We start from the raw sequence: 14,275 nt of genomic DNA, 5'->3' as shown, positions 1-14,275 counted from the left end.
AGGCACACACCAGCCAGTGGAGGCATGGCTGGAAAAATGCCATAGTAGGAAGGACTCTTTGAAAGGGAATTTGGTTTAGGTCAGACCAGTCAGACTTGCACACAGATCAGTTGGCCTTTGCTGTCCCATTTCTTCAAGGTCCCGAGTAGGCTAGGCTTTTTTTGTCTCAAGAGGGTTGGAGGGCGTTTCCCAGATGGTGATAGCACCTCTGGGAAGCTGGCCCAAAGAGGGACATTAGCTAAGTGGTAACCTGAAATTGGAAACTTGCTCCCAGCTCTTTCCTTCCCCCCCTGCTGCCTTTTTTTTTTTTTTTTTTTTTTAGGAAAATAACAGCATTTAGAGAAAAAGTTATCAGAATAAAACTAAAAATAGAGCTACCACAAGAGACTGACTCGTCACAGTGCCTTTTAAATAACCCAATCCCTGCTGTATGTATCCTTCTGCTAATTAAAGCAATTTGAATTCTCTGAAAAGAACACTTTTTTAAAACTAAACCAATAATTACATTCTCTCGCACAAAAACCTGCCTTGCTCCACAATCCCAGGCAGGAAAGCAGAAGAACAGATTCTTTCACAGCATATTTCTTGCAAGTGATACAACATTGGGAAGAACTTCTTGCTGCTCCTGCCCCTGCCCCATCCATCCCTGGAGTGATGGAGTAGCTCACTTTGAACATGTCAAAGCAACGCTGGGTGAACCTTTCTCCGCTTTTGTCTGAACACCACTGATGCAGTGCATGCTCACAGATGGCAGCTCTTAAGACAAAGCTAATGATGGATGACAAGTAAATGCCTTGAGGTGCACATGGAAAAAAGAGAATGAGAAAGAAAATGAAAAAGGAAAAGAAAGAATAAAACCCTACTAGTCTAACAAAAATACTTTAAAAAAATGATATTTTTAGGACCCTGCTAAGGACTCCACAGTTTAGCCCTTTCCCTTTGCTAGAGAGGAGAAAGGAAAGAGGTTTTTGCAATGAATCTGTGGCCCATTTTCCTTTCCCTCTGTGGCTTGGCATATTTCCCATCCCTCCCTATGAAAAGTTTGATCCCAGTCTCAGGCCAGTGACATCAACTTGTGCAGCTGGCCCCTGTGTTGTCCTGGTGTGAAGTGCAACCTCCTTTACTCCCACCTCCTACTTCCTGTGATTAACTAGGTGGTTTAGAGAATGGGCTGAGTTCAAGGAGGTTTTAACATTGTCTCTCTTACCTCCCAGAAAAATTTTGATAAAGACATCTTAAATATTTCATCAGCAGCTTCCCCAAAAAGCTGTCTTTCCCACCGATTCAGCTAGGTATAACATAACATGGAGCAATAAATCCACACGTGGGTGTTACCACAACCACTAACACCCCTTTGTTATAAGATGACCATAAATGCATTAAGCATGATCCTTCCAAAATAAAAATACCATTAGACAAAAAAAATCATAGTTCTGTGGTGCATTTTGTGGTGCTATTCTAGTATAAAGAAACTCAGACTGGAGCATACATCAACCCTCTTTGGTTTGCAGAGCTCATGCAGCATGATATCAGTCCCAGCAGAAGTTAAAAGAATAATTACCATTATTTCTCTAGTCGGATGACAAATTGGAACATTTTCTCCTTGAACTCCCAAAAGAACATCATGTTGTAGACCCAAAAAGCTACTTGATCTAACTTCAGCTATTATCAATAACTCGTTTCTTCAATTACACAAATGTTGCATATTATATTGTCCTCTGAAGATACAAGAGAGGATGTACTACACCCGTAATGTATGAGGAGTGACTTAAGTGCAACCCAGAGGAGACAAGCGATACTCATCATGTCTCAGGTTAAACCTCTGAGACAGAAGCAGCAGAGGAAAACTCTTCCAATCAGAAGTAGCTTATGTCTCCAGTCTTATATTCCAAAAACTACATCAATTTGATAAATATAATACAGTTATTAATAATTTTCCCACTTCCAACTTCTCTTCTTGGCTGGATGAATGGACAAACGGACAGATAAAACATTATCTCTATGGGCATAGAAGTCCCCTCTGATTAAAAAAAAAAAAAAAGTGTAATCTCAAATCCAATAGCCAGGTTTCCTTTGAATGTTCAGGAAGTTTGCCTAACATCCTTCGAATGTTTTTAGAGAACAACTCATGCTCCTTGCAGTCCCAGGACAGATTTTCCCCAAGGTCCACAGTCAAGGTGCAGCACCCAATCATGTTTTTTTCTAGTTGCTTATCCATTGACTCACTTTTGGCTGACACTGGCAATGGCAGTGCAGAAACAAAACATGGAAGATGGATGAGGGCGGCCAAACACTTAACTACTTCTTGCCATTTACCAAGTGGAAATAAGATTTGAGTTCTGTTGACTCTCATAGTGAAACTCCCAACAGTGTTTTAGCTCAAGAAGTTGGGACTGATCCTTTGTGACTTCACGGGCTGAAGTTCAAGCCCTGCCACACCAGCAAGTGACACATTAAAACAGGATGGCCTGTACTTCAGTGGGGCTTCACTTCTTCGGTTTGTTGTGGGCTTCTTGGGACCAGACCCTTATCCATATTGAACAGTACTCCATTGCACAAAGAAAGCCCAAAGAAGCTGGCTGCCCAGCATGAGAAAGGCACTTTGAGTGTTTGTCATGTGGAGTAACTCAGATTTTCATTCTCGAGCTGACACATCAGGATAACACCCCCCTGGAGAACATGTATTATTGAAACTCAATACCATGCAGACTGGTTATAGCTTGAAAGTTATCATTCTAGCCTTGGGCTTCAGAGAAAAAGTTATTTGACTTTTCCTGACTTAAAAATATACATTATGAGGTTTTTAATATATTTTTTAATTAACTCCTCTTCTCCTTTCTGCTTTCACAGCTACACTAAATCATTCCAGTTACAAGTTTTTTCAATATCAAGCCAAGAAGAGGTGATTATGAAACTTCAGAAATCATGCCTTCCCCTCGGAGTTCCAATGCTGCTTTTGATTCGTGGACCTGAAATGGAGACAGTCCCCCTTGGAAATGTCAAATGCTGTGTACCCCACATGACCTTGCTTCTATAAAGTGTTGTTCAAGAGCAATTGATGTTGATTTCAGTCTAGGCTATTGTGATCCCATCTGCCTCATTCTCCTCCTTCCAGCCCTTTTCTCCCAAGCATATGCACCTGTCCATCTCAGGGCCCAGCCCCAACGTTCACACAATTGTGTTAGATTGTCCGGGCTGAAAATTAATTGTCTTTTTCTTTAGACCAGCTCTCTGAACTACACAAGTAGCATTGCCACTACAAAAAGTCAGAAGTCTGTCACAGCCCAGGTTTATATCAAATTAAGTTACCCTAGAACTGCACAGTCACCTTTTATGGACTCCAGGAATCTATGAACTGTGGATCATTGTCCTAAAGGCTATGTTGCCATGACGGGTAACACAGACCTAGCTATTCCTTCACATTAACCAAAGGATCTTTCAAAAATGAATCCTCAGACTGTCTAAGAAATCAGGATATTGTCAGTCTCAGACTGCTGGGAATAGAAGAAAGGCAGGAAAATCAGTGCAACTTACACGTTAGTAGTGAAGACACCATAGATCAGATCTTGCTCAGGAAGGTAGAAGGTGCTTTGCAATTCATTATAATAGAAAGGGATTTCTCCAGCCCGTGAGCAGTTCAGCCTGGCCTTCATGAAAGTTGTCCACGTGTCCTCCAGCAAAAATCTCCCTCCAATATCATTTTTGCAAACCCTTGCCACACGAGAATACACTGTTTTCCCACAGTCATGTTCTACCGCATTCTCACGGAAGAAGAAATAGGTGAACAAACCGATGTCGTAGGCAGCAATAAAGTTAGGCTCTGAAAAACAAACATTTGAAAAGATTTATACAGGTCAGAAATCAATCCATGCTCACTGGCTTGCTCAGTGCTTTGTGCCTCCAGCTCCCTTTGTGCAGGCTGTCAAAGCTGGGACCACAGGGAGTTTGGAGCCAGCAGAGGACATAAAAACAGTAGATGGGAATAATGATATACGGGGATACAGCTCTAGTTCAATTTTTCAGATCTTGTAAAGACCCCATTGTTTCTCCACTTTATTGGCGAAGCTGCTACTGATTTCAATGAAATCAGAGTTCAACACTTTGCATATGCATGACTATTCTCTGTACCTATACTCATTTTACAACATAAAGCTTTCCCACTGGGTTTCTTCACCTATTCACTTCTGAAGTGCACCTTATGATGTGTTAAATATGCTGCGTGCATCCGCCTGATTCCCCAGATTGATGCACCGAAACATTCAACCTACTCTCCCAGCACAATCACATCTGGCTTTTATCACAAAGCCTTTCCAGTTTCTAGGTACAAAAGATTATCTTATGTCCATAAAACAAAATGCTACAGCCTGACAGTATTGAAGCAAGCTCTCCTAGAATTATTGTTGTTATTTTCACAAGAATTGAAAAGAACCTGGAATTGGTTTTGTAGTGAATATTTTAATTAGGTATTTAACAAAGCTTTAAAGTGTACAGTCTTTTATCCCAACAGTTTCTTTTGCAAAGGGAAAAGATTGGCCAATGAATAATATCTGACTAAACAAAAAAACCCTATTGGTTTTATAGGGCACTTTTACAATGTTCATTTCTGAATAATGGTCAAAGGAAGAAGAAAAAAGGGAAGTACAGAATTCCTTTAATGATGCAGCCCAGGAGTGAAAGGAGAACAGAGTCATGGCAGCAGGAGAGGAAGGCAGGCTGATGCTGCTGCAAGGCAGGTTTGGGAAGCACATGATGGCACAGAGGGGAGGGTACTGAAAAGCATCTCCTATCGAACTTTCTCCTTCAAACAAACAGTGAGCCTTAATGAGACCATTGTGATCACCAATCTGACCTTCTGTCTAACACGAACCAGAGAATTTCACCCTCTAATTCCACCAGCAGATCCTGTAACTAGCAGGTGGATTAGACCACGTCTTTTGAAGTAGATCTGATCTTACTGGACCATGTCCCATGGCTTTACATCCATCAGTTTCCTCAATGACTTGTTCAAATGACTAAAGACTGTCCCAGTTGCAACCACCACTTTTTTTCCCATTTGACATTATCTGCTTTCAGCTTCCAATCACAGGCTCTTGTCATGACTTGTCTGCTAGATTAAAGAACTTTATCTTGCCAGAAATCTTCTCTTGATGTAAGTACTTCCATATCATGAACAAAACACCTTTTATCTCCTTTTCAGATAGATAAATAAATTGAGCTCCTTAAGTCTCTGACTGTGAGGTAGGCTTTCCAAGCTTCAAATCACTCCATGGCTCTTCTCTGAACCATCTTCAAGTTTTCTGTTTCTCTTTGAAAAGTGGCCAGAATAGGATGAAATTACTCCAATGTCACCAACGCTGCGCAAGGTTATAAATCCAAGAGTGCTGTTTGTGTTTCCAGTCACAGACTAGAAACACCGTTTCTGTTTGTCTTTCCTTAAACTCCCCTGTTCCAATGTGACTTCCTTCTGAATTCTTCATTCACGCTCAGACAAGAGGCACATATTTCTAATGAGTGTATACGGGTTATGCTGCTTCTTGGTCCTAACTCACGGTCTTGCCTGATGACATCCTTTTCCTAAAACTCTGGATCTCCGTACTGACTTCAATACTCTTGCAGAAGCCTAGTTTGGTGTCATTAAGCTCCAGAGGGTGCACAGTCCCACTACTTGTATCTTTGACTGAAAGGTGCTGAAATCCAATAGAAAGATTCTGAATATCTTGTCAACTTACCCGGGTCAAAGGAGAGAGGGGGAATACCAGGGTCCCCATCACTACAGTCTGCTCAGACAAGACATGCTTTGCCCCTGTCAGAAGGTGTGGATTCAGAGCAGGAATTACTGGTTGCAGTTCTACAACTTGCTTGATGGAGGGTATTATCACACTGGGGTAACAGCTGCTTTTAATAACTATAAATCCACAACAGCATGGGTTTACATGGAACATAATGTGCTGTGAAATTTCTCATTTTTGGACTGATCTTGCACTGAAACCAACCATCTTCAGCTGAGTCAATGGAAGTAGAGGGTGCTTAACACTGTGCAGAACTGGGTCAACAATACGATGCTTTAAGTTGGTTTTGATCTTCAAATATTTAAGTGGTTTTCTTGTTAAAAGGATGCATTTGGTCATCTCATAAGACAGAGACCCAAATATATTTTAGCTAGTCTGTAAGACCCACATTCTGTATTTTAAATCAACCTCTTTGAAATACTTACAGGCTATTTTAAAATGTTTTCTCAACTCCATCAATTATTGCACTGGAAGCCCTTCCCCACTGTAACTCTGGATCCCAGTATGCAAACAGAGGGAAAGATTTACAAGCCTGCCAAGTTGACTTTAATACACCTCTTACTCATGAGGTGTACTAAACACATATGACCCACATGACTTTACCATTGAGCCATTTGGAGTTGTATTGTGCTGTCCTAAGTGGGGGAACATTTCCAAGGCTGCGGTAAATAGCAGGATCCCGTCCAGAGAAATCAATTACGGTTGCAGCATAGAGTTCTCCTCGTGATGTAATCACAGCTGTCGAGTTATGCCGGGGGTCGTATGGGCACCGAGCCACTCCATTAATTCTGTCAATGATTTTGCTAAGATTTCCTACCTGTATTTAAAAGGAGAGAGGAGAGAATTTAAAGAGCATCGGCTTTCTTACTGATACAGAGAATTCAGTCTGCCCATGAGTACCTACAAGCAAAACTCTGATTTAAAAAAATCAGGCAGCTATAAGAACGTAATGTCAGCAATGACTGTAAATTGGTCTGTACATCCATCGTTTGACAACATAAGAAGTTCTGTCTGAACCTCGCTGATCCTATTGCTTTGTAAGAAGGGCAATTCCCCAGCCAATAAAGCCTGTAGGCACCATCCCACTAGGTGTAATCAGGTGTTCCTGCGGCTAGCACAGATTGCTAATCTTACATAGACACCTCCTGAATGTATCCTGGCATTAAAAAATATAAAAATAAACACTGCTCTGGACCTGCTCCTGCCTCCCTTGAAGCCAAAGGGGGTTTTGCCATTTATTTTAAAGAAACATTTAAGTATTCAGCTCAGGAGGTACTCACAGCTAAGCCTGTCTATATTCCCCATTTTCAGCAGCATACCCAAGGTTTACATGAGCAGCACTTTGTCCAGATCCAGATCACCCATAATACCAGTTTTTCGGTCCCCACCTGCAGATACACCCACTGCCCCGAAAGAGCCCAAAGGGATACAAAGAAGAAAACCAAAATAATTTCAGATCAGCTACATTTGAACATATTCTCTGCAGCCATGATACCCTGCCAAATGACTGGCCTTCCCCAGAGCATGTATCCAGCCCTCTCCATCGCTTTAAAAGAGGCAAAACAGACCTGTCGACTGGAACACATCGGCGAAAAGGCATTGGTACCACAGGTAAAAACCTTCTTGCCATAAACAATCAGCACTCGGACATAGTTCTGGCACTCTTCCTATAGGGAGAGAAGACAGAGAAAAAATTTTTGAAAAGGAGACTGTGGGTTATTTATTACATTAAAAAAATTACCTGTATTGAAGCTGGAATACACCTTCCTTAGTGCCAACTCAGGCTGAAGTTTGTTGCATCAAGCCGCTCACAGCTGTAGGGAGCTAGCGGTATAAGTGAGCAAGCCCAATTTGCAGGTTATTTCTCTAATCATAGCCCTGCACAGTCCCTGTATAGGATGTTATCCATCAGGTGGACTCTGTACCAGCTACACAAGTGCCACTTTCTGTGCTCTGCTTAGATTGGAAGAGGAATCCTCTCTCTTTTCATGATGATACTTCTGACCTATTATTCCCAGTAATGCTGCAGCTTTGAAAACATTACCCAGACACAGACTCCAGTGGAGGATGGTGGGTCTGGCTGCACTATAACTCAGAGCAGTGCCAGCAGGAAAGCAGCAAGAACTCCTGTTTAACAGACCAGGATGGTCAAGAGAATCTCATACTTGAACAGGCTGTTACTTCCTGCCTCCCACAAGGACTGTATGCTCAGGATTTTCCATGGTAGAAGGAGTTCCTCTTTCAGGCCAGGCCACTGAGAAATAGCAAATCCCCTCTTCTCAGCTGCACGACCAGTTGCTCGTACAGACAGGCAACTCCCTCCACATGCCATTCCCCAAAGGTGAGGGGCTCCTGTCATCCCACACTGGGGTGGGGGTTCCAGCACAAGGCCGCAGTTGGGTTTTTTTTCAGAAAATCTCCTTCTTGTTGTAGGAGAGCCCCACAGTCTCTCCTTCTCCCCACAGCCTTGTATCCAGAAACCTGTGCACTGCAGATCAGGCTGAGCATCTCCAGGGAGTCAAGCAACAGGGGAAGAAGAGGCCACACGAGGCCAGGACTTTCTAACAGTACACACAAGGAAAGGGAGGTGGGAGACTATTGTGCAACTCCCACAAGCGGTACAAGAGGCTTAAGAGCTGCCTGCCCCAAGGTTCATCTGAACAGCCTTGATGAGAGACATACAGCCAGCCTGGCACCAGCCTGCTGCCCTGGGCTCTGGGGCCACCTCAGAGGACAGTTTATGAGCAATGGCTAATGATTGGCACCCACAGGGCTCCAAGTGAAGAAAGTCTATTATATTCTACTGTAAACAGAAAAGGAACTTGTTAAAAAATAACAACCTCGGCTGGGTTATCCTGGCTGCTTTGCTTTCCTTCCTCCAACAGATCATAATTTGCCACTAAGCTGAGCCTACAGCTGCAGCCACCACTTCTCCTTCTGTAAGCAGCAATCGCTCTGTGAGCTCCTCTGTCTCGCAGTGCTCCACGCTGTTGATCATTTCCCTGAAGACTTCATTTGCAAGATTCAGCAGTGTAAAAACACTCCCTATCGTCTGGAAAGGAAAAGGCTGGATTACGTGCTTTCATTTGCTGTATGGAAATCAACTCGTTGAAGGATGACATTTAGCAAAGCTCCACCAGCATTAGCCACAGACAAGTGACTGCATGGGCGTGACATGTGGGGCTTGCTTTTGAATGGAGATGATCACATGGACTGCACTCCAGAGCCAGCCCAGGAGCACTCGCCCAGCCTGGGCAGAGGCTACTGAGTGCCACGGAGCAGGTGCTGCCAGTCTTGAGTGTCGGCAGGGGCATCAGGGATCAAATACGTAATGCCTGGCACCTGAAAATGAGAGCTCAAATTCATAGCTGGGTCAATTCAGCACTTCTTATTTCAGAAGCAGATTAGTCATGGTGACTGTGCAGCAGACCTTGAGAAGCACTGTCCCACCTGCTGTGTGTTGAGAATAGAGGTCTCATCACCTCTTTTAGCAAGACGAAGGGCTTGCCAGCCTCTCTGCCCTCTCCCATTATTGTTACGTGGTGCTGTGAGCCCTGTCAGTTATTCCCTGCCCTAGAGATGTCTGCATTTCATGAGTGGGTTAAGTAATTCCTCTTTCTATAGAGCACAGTTATTCAATGCCATATAATATTAGGACCACTACATATTTAACTGCAAAGTACAAAAATTTCTTCAGGAGATGCTATACAAAAAAAGGTACGGGCTCCTCTCCCAACAGGATTTTGTTTTCAGAATATGATTAAATTGGCATCTAACCCAGAATGCAGCTCCATACCCAAATTTCACACAGTAAGAGAGCACCCATCTGCTCCCCCTATACTTCCACCTTTCCCTGCTTTGCGCAGAGTCTGAGCATAGCTTCTGACCTAAACCAGATACTATCTTTTATTTTGCTGGACCCTCTCCTGCCTAGGTACTTCAATATATTCCTAACTAAAACCCTTTCCTGCAGAAATCTAAAATCCTAATTTGCAGAATTATCTTCTTTGCACAGAACTATATTACATATTAACAATCTGCAATTTCTATAAAAATTTGCCCAGCTGAGACAATAGCACACAAAAAAAGAACTTCCCTGTGAAGTCATGTGCTGGATGGTCTTCTGGAGTCTACTTGGCAGGGAGGCATCTGTTGCACCCTTTACTCCAAGGCACAATAGCCTGGGTTGGCAAGGATGCTGGAAGCTGGTAAAATATTGTGTTACCTTAGGTTAATTAAGGCTGGTTTTATCTGGACCCATTCAGTCCAAAGCAGAAGTTATTCATTGAAACAGAGAAGAAACCATACTGAGCAAATATATCTGCTGCTGTCTGAACCTGCACCAGAATATTTAATCTGTGACTTCCAGCCCATTCCCAACTGTGGTAGCAGAGGGCAAAAGAGCACAGTCAGGATGGATGAGGTGTGAGACTGGAAACATTCGACAGCTGATACTTTTCAGGGAGCTGGATGCACAAAGCCTACTAATTATTTCATTGTCTGTAAGAAGCAGAAACTGGGGTGACTAGTGGATGTTTTCTACTCTGCTTAAATAACGATGCTACTAGATGTGGGCCATATCCAGCTGTAGTCGTTCCTATGAAATAACTGAGTGGGCGTTTTCCCTGGACCTGCCTTGCTGATAGTGTAACAGCACTCCACGGTGCTGGAGGAAGAGCAATGATAACATTTCAAAGGCAACGTATACAGCTTGAAGTAATGTTCTGAAACAGATGTACGTTATCTATCTGCCCTGTCCTCTCAGCTGGGTGGATCAAAACACACAAGTGCTAAAGGATTTGCCATGGTGACACATGGAGTGAGAGGAGATCCTGAAGGACAGCAACAAAGATCTATCAGATGCCACCTCTCTGGTGTCTCACCTTTCTTCCCCTAAGAGGACTACTGTGCTTATCTGATATTTCTTATTGCTGTACCCACTGCCAGTTATGTCAGTCCCTGAAAACCTCCAACAAAAGCAAAGAAGAAACCAAACCACTTAAGTGCACCAGCTTGCAGGATTTTTCTCAAGACACTGTCGGTGAGATTTGCATTAGATCCTCTTTCTACCCTATTCGCAAAATAACTAGCAAGGAACAGCCTCCTCTCTGTGTTCTTTAAACAAGCCTGGATTTGCTCTGAAAAGTCATTCAACACGCTACTCTCTACAATACTTTGAAGCTGAGGCAACTGGTTAGTAGAATGATCTCATAAGCCCCTACAGAAAATAGAGCTATTTAATGGAGTTTCTTCCATGTGGCTGGAATACTCTAGGCATGCAGGAGGCAAAATTCAGATGGGCTTTAATATAGCTGGGAAATCTGGCAAGCTTGAACCCAACTCTGTCCAAACGACACAATATTTGGATCCTGGTCGCACATTATGGAGCAGACAGTTAAATCTGTGTGTGATCAGTCTGCACATCTCATCACTAGATTATTATTGGGATCAAGAGATTAAGGATTTAAATAAAGGGGGAAGACCGGGTATTTATATGGTTAATGAGAATAACCCAGTTATATTAGCTGGGATTACTATTAAATATATGGCAGAGCTGATAAAAACCTGTGGCTCACCGGCAGAGCTTGAAGCACATCTCTGATTTTCCTCTGAATTGCATGTTACTGGCTTTGGGGTTCTTGTTCCTTCGACAAAATTACCAGGTACTGGTCCCCTTTTTGAGATAATGCCTTAAACTGAGCAAATACCACTTTTCTCCAGTCTAATGATCCTAGTTTTCCTAGAAAGGAGGAGTTCACAACTTCTGATGCGCAATCCAACAGGGCACAAGGTCTCACAGTCAGTAACAAACTTCACTGAAGCCCCTCTCTCATACTCCCCCTCAGTTTAAGCCTACTCTCATTTATTTAATTTTTTGCAACACTTAGATTAAATTTGTCTGTGAGTACTGTAACGTCCACGACTGCGGACAGGGACCCGTCTCTATCTAGCTCCCACAGGTGACAGGCTGCTCTGAAAGCACATTTCAAACCTGGGAACCAGGAGGGGTGCCCTGTTACTCCCTTCATTCGTGTGGACACACCAGCAAACAGAGGGGTTGAACTCCTGCCGGCTTCGGTTTGAGGTAAAATTCACAAAGACATTTTCAGGATGCTGCGAATAAGCCAGCTGTAGGTGCTTCCTGAGTCATTTTATCTGTCATCTCTGAACACTGGAGTTCTGAAATGTTGTAAGCCCTTAATCTGATTGTAGAGATGTATTTTTCTTTGAAAGAATAGCCATATATAGGCAGTACTTTAGCTGGCTTTTTACTTTGAATAAACCACTCAAGCCCTGTTGTCAGAGATCTCCTTTTTCATTCTTTTTTTAGGCTAACACTATTTCATCACATATGGATATATTTTAACCAGAGATTAAAAACACAGCTCCACGTTGTATGGGACAAATAGCTGTTTCAGATGGTCTGCTGTCCTCAGGAGAGAAACACAAACTCCTGGCACACAACCTGCACAGAGAATCTGATAGCAGCACTCTATGCTACCCCTTCAATGACATTTCAGAGTGCAGCAAACATTTATCTGTTGCAGTTCATCCCAATTTGTCAAAAAACAATCAAGACCTAACATGTTCTCAACCACTGTTATTAACATGGTTTCAGATATCTATATTTATTTCTTTGGGCAAACAATTCTATTAATCAGTTTAAGCCAATACCCTGACCAAGCTGTCTTTCTCCTTCGAGTGCAACAGATAGCAAAGAGAATTGCTAATGATTTTTCCAGACAAGTTTTCTTTAATGGACTTCAAATCAAATTTGGGGGCTGATTCTGCATTGATAGCTTAGCAGATGTACTAGAAATGCAAGTTCAGATCTCTAGGAAAAAAAAAATCTGATCTCTCTAGGGGGAAAAAATACCTGATAGCCTCCCAGTTGTTTCTATTTGCCTGGGGATTTGTATGGTGTCTGTCCTACCCGGATGCTTGTTATTTGTAAGTGGTGTGGAGATTCCCAGTTCCACTAGAAAAACCAAAGAGGACATCCCCTGTGTGACACGGAGCCACTTTGTCTGAAACAGCAGATTCCTCCACTAGTTAAGCAATTTCTGCACCAAACCCATTTAGGTGGGCTCTAGCCTTGCCTAGGATTTCCCTGTAACCTTGTACAAATCATAAGACCCCCCCAGCATCAGGACATCTTCCACCAAAAGGAAGAAACTATACTAGCAATACATTAGGACAAGCGGTAGCTGGATGCCCAGCAGATGTTTGTCCTGGTTCTTTTTTGCTCCAGAGGTGTTATCAGTGCATCGTCTTTCTCCTGGCTATACAAAGCTCTTAGGACAGCATGTGAGAGATGGATCACTGCCTCTTCACAAATGGTTCCTTTCATGTTTTGAAATGACAGCGTGCTGCTTTTGGAAAGTTAACAAATAATTCTGTGCTCAGACAAGAGAAAGACTAAAGTACTCTTGTTTAGAAAGCCACAACTTTCCATGACAGGCAAATTTTCTCAGAGTTGGTGGATGTGGACTGTTCTGCAGAGACAAACCAATTACAAACTAGAAGCTGAGCAACTCCTAATGAAATGAAATACAACTCTTCCCCTTCTGCTCTGTCCATCACTCATTTTAACTACAACCTCTGGGTGATATCACGTGGAAGACAGAAAGACAGCGTAACACTGACTTTGTACTCTGCATTGTCTCTCAGTAATGTAGCTGTGTTCCAGGGGACTATTTTAAGGTGCTGATCAGGATACATTTTATAAATGCTGCAAAAACAAGAATGATTACTACTGGAAGCTAGCATGGATCTCAAGAGACATGGCAAATAAAGCATACACAATTCTTTCAGGAAACCACAAGGTTTGGTTGATAAATATGACATAAATGAAACTGGCTTTTCTGAGGTGTTTGTTTTAATACCACATGACATATTGCAGAAAGTTAATTTTAAAATCAGATTCCAGAACATATATATTAATGGATTAAAATCTGATAAATGACTGGACTGAAAAAAGTCCTCAGAGTGAAATCATTCACAAACTTGCTACTCTAGCAGGGTCCCAGATGGGATGGTAGTAGCCCAGTATCAACATTTTTCTTAAGAAACATTTGTGGGTAACCCAAATATTACAAAAACAGTAATTACCAGTGAGGCCAAAGCCTCGCTGTATATATAGTGATATATGCTAGGCTGGTGAGCTGGACCCAACACATAAAATAAATTTTTGTAAGATATTATGCATTAAAGAGGGAGGAACAAAAGGGCTCTATGTATAGACTGGGAGACTGCATCCCAAGACCAGCAACTGTGAAAAGGATTTGGTGGTCACTGTGGCTAGGCAATTCTGCAACGATCTCCTATGGCAGAAGAGCTTATGAAACTGTCAGGTGTACAAACAGAGGAGGGTGAATAAGAGGGGGAAGACTGTTTTAATCACACTCAGGCATTAGAGAGATTGACAAGGGAATACAGGTGAAAAATTGGAGTGTGCAGAAAACAGACACAAAAAATATTCAAGA

The 14,275-nt window shown here is 42.5% G+C and overlaps 1 protein-coding gene across 1 annotated transcript in view; it reads right to left on the bottom strand.

Annotated features, from left to right (window-relative positions):
* SEMA5B (sema domain, seven thrombospondin repeats (type 1 and type 1-like), transmembrane domain (TM) and short cytoplasmic domain, (semaphorin) 5B) overlaps positions 1-14,275 on the bottom strand; it is a gene marked incomplete at its 5' end in the record, with an annotated part of 83,586 nt that overhangs the window by 60,635 nt on the left and 8,676 nt on the right. Inside the window, 3 exons of the mRNA XM_010072686.1 lie at positions 3,535-3,820; positions 6,393-6,606; positions 7,358-7,456. Of these exons, the coding sequence (XP_010070988.1) occupies positions 3,535-3,820; positions 6,393-6,606; positions 7,358-7,456 (599 nt within the window). The remainder of the gene's footprint in view (positions 1-3,534; positions 3,821-6,392; positions 6,607-7,357; positions 7,457-14,275) is intronic.

This window comes from Pterocles gutturalis, unplaced genomic scaffold, assembly GCF_000699245.1.
Source record: "Pterocles gutturalis isolate BGI_N339 unplaced genomic scaffold, ASM69924v1 scaffold24352, whole genome shotgun sequence".
Lineage (NCBI taxonomy): Eukaryota > Metazoa > Chordata > Aves > Pterocliformes > Pteroclidae > Pterocles > Pterocles gutturalis.
The sequence above is the reverse complement of the archived record's forward strand: the minus strand, read 5'-3'. Positions and strand labels throughout refer to the sequence as shown.